Source organism: Lampetra fluviatilis, chromosome 66, assembly GCF_964198595.1.
Source record: "Lampetra fluviatilis chromosome 66, kcLamFluv1.1, whole genome shotgun sequence".
NCBI classification, from domain to species: domain Eukaryota; kingdom Metazoa; phylum Chordata; class Hyperoartia; order Petromyzontiformes; family Petromyzontidae; genus Lampetra; species Lampetra fluviatilis.
Window position 1 is genome coordinate 5,620,767 of NC_136340.1, and position 7,500 is coordinate 5,628,266.

General features: G+C 57.4%; 1 protein-coding gene across 3 annotated transcripts in view; it reads left to right on the top strand.

The window, feature by feature from the left end:
• Positions 1-7,500, top strand: part of LOC144952230 (programmed cell death protein 10-like) — a 16,012-nt gene that overhangs the window by 1,236 nt on the left and 7,276 nt on the right. The window contains exons 3-6 of one of the 3 annotated variants that reach the window (XM_078882652.1): positions 26-268; positions 1,359-1,412; positions 5,212-5,329; positions 6,560-6,686. In XM_078882652.1, the coding sequence (XP_078738778.1) occupies positions 185-268; positions 1,359-1,412; positions 5,212-5,329; positions 6,560-6,686 (383 nt within the window). In that variant the 5' untranslated portion in view covers positions 26-184. The remainder of the gene's footprint in view (positions 1-25; positions 269-1,358; positions 1,413-5,211; positions 5,330-6,559; positions 6,687-7,500) is intronic. The other 2 variants (XM_078882651.1, XM_078882653.1) reach the window with 2 other exon arrangements.

Below are 7,500 nucleotides of genomic sequence, written 5' to 3' on the forward strand. Positions count from 1 at the left end.
GACGATGTTGTTTCGTGTCGCTCAGCAGGCCGTCTCCCTCTCACAGCGGCTCCTGCCGGGCTTCGACCAAGAGGCACGGAGAGCAAGAGGAGCGAGGAGGAGCGAGGAGGGGAGCGAGGAGGAGGAGGAGGAGGTGGGGTCGAGCGGGAGGTGGACACCGACAACACCGGCGACACCGCCGGCGATGGAAGGGGGTGCCAGGATGTTTGTTGACGGAGCTGCGCTCTCCCTGTCACTGCACGTGGTCATGAGCCCCGTGCTCAGGCAGGCGAGTGACCCGCTTCGTCGCGACGATCACGGAGCGCTCGGCAGAGGTCGCAACCGGGTACCCGATACCCGCACCCTACCCGATACCCGGCTACCCGTACCCGGCCAGGTACGGGTAGCCGTTTGCGACCCTGGTGCGGCCGGGTACGGGTACGGGTAAGGAATCAAAACCCGTTTGCGAGCTCTGGCGCTCCGGCACCAGACACATGGCAACGAGATATTTTCTCCAAATCGTTCGGCCCAAGCTCTAAACCACCATCACCGCCACCACCATCACCGGCACCACCATCACCGCCACCACCATCACCGCCACCACCATCACCGCCACCACCATCACCGCCATCACCATCACCGCCACCACCATCACCGCCACCACCATCACCGGCACCACCATCACCGCCACCACCATCACCGCCACCACCATCACCGCCACCACCATCACCGCCATCACCATCACCGCCACCACCATCACCGCCACCACCATCACCGGCACCACCATCACCGCCACCACCATCACCGCCACCACCATCACCGCCACCACCACCACCATCGCATCACGCAGACTCGGGGTCAATCCTCGCTGCAGCGGCGGTCAGTCGGCGTAGCGCGGCGCTGTCAGATGAGCTTCCGCGGCCGTCTGGAACGTTCCTTCGGAGGTCTGGAAGCCTACGGGCAGAGCGCGGCGCTGTCAGATGAGCTACTGCAGCCGTGATTGTGATGATGATAGTGATGGTGATGATGATAGTGATGATGATGATAGTGATTGTGATGATAGTGATGATGATTGTGATGATGATAGTGATGGTAGTAGTGGTGATGATAGTGATGGTGATGATGATGATGATAGTGATGGTGATAGTGATGGTGATAGTGATGATGGTGATGATGATGATAGTGATGATGATGATAGTGATGATGATGGTGATGATGATGATAGTGGTGATGCTAGTGATGATGATAGTGATAGTAGTAGTGGCGATGATAGATAGAAAATAAACAATTATTGGATTCAATACATTGTGTGGCTATCACAGTGATTGCAATCATCGCACTAACGTCTCGTCCTCATCTTGAAACTCATCTCGCTGCAGCTGGAGAACGAGGATTTGGCCGCGGCTCAGACGCTGAGAGCGGCCTTCACCAAGGTGGGACGTCTCCACGCACACAGACACACACACACAGACACACACACACAGACACACACACAGACACACACACAGACACACACACAGACACACACACAGACACACACACACAGACACACACACACAGACACACACACAGACACACACAGACACACACACAGACACACACACAACAACAACAACAACAACCGCCATTCGCCACTAAGTGGCGGTGACGTCACCACGACGCTTGTGCCAGGCCATGTGCACCTTGAGGCCACGTGAAGTGTCGAACGCCCGCTGGCAGGAGGTCACAGGGCAGACCCAGGTGCCACGGGTCGACTGACCGAGATGACCGAGATGACTGGCTGATGCACCACCTGTGCCCCCTACTGTGCCAACTTGCTGTGCTTTAGCCACCCGGCGCTCCGCTCGTTGTTGTGAGCGTCGCTCCTCCGCCCTCCGTTGTTGTTGGAGGGCGACTGCCTCCAATTGCCCAGTAGCGTCCTTCACGAGCCTCCTCCACTGAGGCCGATCTTGACACACACACAGACACACACACAGACACACACACAGACACACACACACACACAGACACACACACAGACACACACACACAACAACAACAACAACAACCGCCATTCGCCACTAAGTGGCGGTGACGTCACCACGACGCTTGTGCCAGGCCATGTGCACCCTGAGGCCACGTGAAGTGTCGAACGCCCGCTGGCAGGAGGTCACGGGGCAGACCCAGGTGCCACGGGTCGACTGACCGAGATGACCGAGACGAGTGGCTGATGCACCACCTGTGCCCCCTACTGTGCCAACTTGCTGTGCTTTAGCCACCCAGCGCTCCGCTCGTTGTTGTGAGCGTCGCTCCTCCGCCCTCCGTTGTTGTTGGAGGGCGACTGCCTCCAACTGCCCAGTAGCGTCCTTCACGAGCCTCCTCCACTGAGGCCGATCTTGACACCGCTGGTACCAGTCATCGGCAAGTCCACTCAGCTCCACGTCCTCCTGTACCACATCACTCCATCTCTTCTCTAGCCCGTGCCGCGCCCGTTTAGCCCCCTCGATCCGGCCGAACAAAAGCTGTTTAGGCATGCGGTGGCTGGGCATGCGGGCTACATGACCCAGCCAACGCAGCCTTGCCTGCCGGAGGAGCTCACTGATAGGACTTTGCCCAGATCTTTCAAGGACTTGTGAGCTCCTCACACAATCCAGCCTGGTTAAACCCAGGATGGATCGTAGGCAGGCCAGCCTAAATGTTTCCAACCGGCGAAGATGCTCCACTAGGGGGGTCCACGTTTCGCAAGCGTAGAGAAGGGAGGGAATGACCGTGGCCGAGAAGACCTGAAGCTTCGTGCGGAGCGACAGACCAGGTAGCTTCCACACAGCGTTACGCAACCGATGAAAAGATATTGCCGCTCGACTGATTCGGAGTGAGACCTCTGCTGATAAACTGGAGCCGGTCATAAGCACACTGCCCAGGTATGGGAAACTCTCCACTCTCTCCACAACTGCCCCATCACCGATTGGGAGTTGTGGGGGTGGAGTGCCAGATGGTACAAAATACCCAGGCAGGTGCTTAGTTTTGGTGGGGCTGATGGTAAGGCCCCACCTCTTAGTGGCACGCTCCAGTCTCAGCAGCAGCGTCTCCAACTCCTCTTCTGAATGAGCAGCTATTACCAAATCATCGGCATACATAACGTGGTTGACCAATAGGGAGCCATCCCTTGATCGCACCCGGGCGTCGATCAGCCTCCCATTATATCTGTACCAAATGGTAATTCCCCCGGTACAGCTATTGAAGGCTTCACGAACTACGCAGTCGAAATAGATGTTAAATAATGTGGGAGCCAGAGGACATCCCTGTCGCACCCCAAGGTGTACAGGGAAAGGCTCCGACTCCCGGCCACGTAGTTTTACCCGGGCCCGCTCACCATCATGAAGGTCCTTAATGATCGTGAGCAGAGGGTCAGGGACTCCGAAAGCACGAAGAACAACCCAGAGCCCAGTCCGACTGATGGTATCATAGGCCTTGACCAGGTCAATAAAGCAGAGATGTAGGTCTTTTTGGAATTCCCTACACCTCTGCTGTAGCAGACGGACAGAAAATATGGCATCTGTGCAGGACCGCCCTTTCCTGAAACCGCATTGGGGCTCCGCAAGCCTCTCCTCAGCGTGCCTAGCAAGGCGATGTTGAATAATCCTTGCCAGGACCTTACCCGGCACACTGAGGAGTGAGATGCCCCTGTAGTTGTTACAGTCGGTACGGTCCCCCTTCTTAAAGAGGGGGACCACCAGGGCATCCTTCCAGTCCTGCGGAACCCGTCCAGTGGTCCAGACTGTTGTTATGATGTCATATAGGGCAGTCTGTGCACAAACGCCACCCTCCCTCAGCATTTCGCTTGGGAGATCATCTCTGCCCGGTGCCTTCCCTGGTCTCAGACTCCGGATCGCCCTCAGTACTTCCTCAACAGCTGGTACCTCAGCCAGCCACTCACAGGGGGTGACCTCTTCCAATATTTGAGGCACCGCAGCCTCAGCAGGGTTATCCCCACTTTGTGCCATGATGTTTTCCTGGCTGAGAGATTTTCCCTCCCCCAGGACCTCACAGAAATGCTCAGCAAATCTGCAAACCAGTTCCTGGGGGTCGGAGATTGGATCACCGTTTTTTCCTCTAATGATGGTAATAGGTGTGGCGCTGCAGGTTACTTTTTTGATGGAGTTAAATAGTGATTTGTGATCGCGGGCCACTGAGGCAGACTCCATCTCCTCAGCAACCCGCGACCACCACCCATCCTTACAGCGCCTTACGGCTCTCCGAACCTCCGAGCGAAGGCTGCGGTAAACCTCCTCATTCTCTGACGTGGGATGCTGTAGGCGATGAGAGTGGGCCTGTCGCTTTTTCTCAATTAACCTGAACACCTCCTCCGTCAGCCAGGGTTCCCGGGGAGGTCTGGACCGCGTACCCAAAGCAGCCACACACACACACACACAGACACACACACAGACACACACACAGACACACACACACACAGACACACACACAGACACACACACAGACACACACACAGACACACACACACACAGACACACACACAGACACACACACAGATACACACACACAGACACACACACACACAGACACACACACACAGACACACAAACACACACACAGACACACACACAGACACACACACACACAGACACACACACAGACACACAGACAGACACAGACACACACACACACACAGACACACACACACACAGACACACACACACACAGACACACACACAGACACACACACACACAGACACTTTCCTCTTCGCCAACGGCAACGTTTCACCATCTGTAGCAATGTAGTCATGTTCGTTGCCAACCGTGCTGTGTCTTTGTGTGTGTCTGTGTGTGTGTGTCTGTGTGTTTCTGTGTGTCTGTCTGTGCGTGTGTGTCTGTGTGTGTGTGTCTGTGTGTGTGTGTCTGTGCGTGTGTGTGTGTCTGTCTGTGTGTGTCTGTGTGTGTGTGTATGTGTGTGTGTGTGTATGTCTGTGTGTGTGTGTGTCTGTGTGTCTGTCTGTGTGTGTGTGTCTGTGTGTGTCTGTCTGTGCGCGTGTGTGTGTGTATCTGTGTGTTGAACTTCTTTCACACCGTACGTTGCCAACCGTGCTAATGGGAGGTGCGCGTGGGACAGAAATGTCGTCATTGTAGGCGATTTAAAAGGGCTCGCTCACTTGCTGCTGCTGCTGCTGCTGCTGACAGCACTTGCCCCAGCAGTCTGCGGAGGCTACACGGGGGATCTTTGTCTCCTTTGTCCAGGCGGAGCGGGGCAACCCGGGCATCACCCAGGAGATTATCCTGGGCATCTTGAAGCAGGAGAGGGAGGCAGTGAACTTCCCAGAGGCGCTGCTGAGGATGGCGGCTGAGGATTTGGAGGGTGAGCACACACCCCACGTGTCTCTCCGTGTGTCTCCACGTGTGTCTCCCCCCGTGTGTCTCTCTGTGTGTCTCCCCGTGTCTCTCCGCGTGTCTCTCCCCGTGTCTCTCCGCGTGTCTCTCCCCGTGTCTCTCCCCGTGTGTCTCTCCCCGTGTGTCTCCCCCCGTGTGTCTCTCCGCGTGTCTCTCCCCGTGTCTCTCCCCGTGTGTCTCCGTGTCTCTCCCCGTGTGTCTCTCCCCGTGTCTTTCCCCGTGTGTCTCTCCCCGTGTCTCCCCGTGTGTCTCTCCCCGTGTCTCTCCCCGTGTGTCTCCGTGTGTCTCTCCCCGTGTGTCTCTCCCCGTGTGTCTCTCCCCGTGTCTCCCCGTGTGTCTCTCCCCGTGTCTCTCCCCGTGTCTCTCCCCGTGTATCCCCGTGTCTCTCCACGTGTCTCCACGTGTGTCTCCCCCCGTGTGTCTCTCTGTGTGTCTCTCCGCGTGTCTCTCCGTGTGTCTCTCCCCGTGTCTCTCCACGTGTGTCCCTCCGTGTGTCTCCCCGTGTGTCTCTCCCCGCGTGTCTCCCTGTGTCTCCCCGTGTCTCCCCCCGCGTGTCTCCCCGTGTCTCTCCGTGTGTCTCCCCCCATGTCTCTCGGCGTGTCTCTCTGCGTGTCTCCGTGTCTCTCCCCGTGCCTCTCCGTGTGTCTCTCCGCGTGTCTCTCCCCGTGTCTCTCCGTGTGTCTCTCCCCGTCTCTCTCCCCGTGTCTCTCCGCGTGTCTCTCCCCGTGTCTCTCCGTGTGTCTCTCCCCGTCTCTCTCCCCGTGCCTCTCCGCGTGTCTCTCCCCGTGTCTCTCCCCGTGTCTCTCCCCGTGTCTCTCCCCGTGTCTCTCCCCGTGTCTCTCCCCGTGTCTCTCCGCGTCTCTCTCCCCGTGTCTCCCCCCGTGCCTCTCCGCGTGTCTCTCCCCGTGTCTCTCCCCGTGTCTCTCCCCGTGTCTCTCCCCGTGTCTCTCCCCGTGTCTCTTCGCGTGTCTCTCCCCGTGTCTCTCCCCGTGTCTCTCCCCGTGTCTCTCGGCTTGTCTCCCCCCGTGTGTCTCTCGGCTTGCCTCCCCCCGTGTCTCTCGGCGTGTCTCCCCGTGTGTCTCCCCCACCGTCTCCCTCCGTGACCCCCCGTGGCTCCCCCGTGACCCCCCCCCGTGACCCCCCACCCCGTGACCCCCCCCCCGTGACCCCCCCCCCCGTGACCCCCCGCCGTGTGCAGAGTTGCGAGTGGAGTGTTGCGAGGGGTCCCTGGTGGAGCTGAGTGAGCGCGCTCGCTCGCTCAAGACCATCCTGGGGCGCATCCCCGACGAGATCCGTGATCGCGTGCGCTTCCTGCAGACCATCAAGTGAGTGAGTGGGTGAGTGGGTGAGTGGGTGAGTGAGTGAGTGGCTGAGTGGTTGAGTGAGTGAGTGAGTGGTTGAGTGAGTGAATGAGTGGTTGAGTGAGTGAATGAGTGAGTGGCTGAGTGAGTGAGTGAGTGGCTGAGTGAGTGAGTGAGTGGTTGAGTGAGTGGCTGAGTGAATGAGTGAGTGGTTGAGTGGTTGAGTGAGTGGTTGAGTGAGTGAGTGGCTGAGTGAGTGGTTGAGTGAGTGAGTGAGTGGTTGAATGAGTGTATGGCTGAGTGAGTGGTTGAGTGGCTGAGTGAGTGGTTGAGTGAGTGAGTGGTTGAGTGAGTGAGTGACTGGTTGAGTGAGTGGTTGAGTGAGTGGCTGAGTGGTTGAGTGAGTGAGTGAGTGGTTGAGTGAGTGAATGAGTGGTTGAGTGAGTGAATGAGTGAGTGGTTGAGTGAGTGAGTGAGTGGTTGAGTGAGTGTGTGGTTGAGTGGCTGAGTGAGTGAGTGAGTGGTTGAGTGGTTGAGTGAGTGGTTGAGTGAGTGGTTGAGTGAGTGGTTGAGTGAGTGGTTGAGTGAGTGGTTGAGTGAGTGGTTGAGTGAGTGAGTGAGTGGTTGAGTGAGTGAGTGGTTGAGTGAGTGGTTGAGTGAGTGTTTGAGTGAGTGGCTGAGTGGTTGAGTGAGTGAGTGGTTGAGTGGCTGAGTGAGTGGTTGAGTGAGTGAATGAGTGGCTGAGTGAGTGACTGGTTGAATGAGTGAGTGGCTGAGTGAGTGAGTGGTTGAGTGGCTGAGTGAGTGGTTGAGTGAGTGAGTGAGTGGTTGAGTGAGT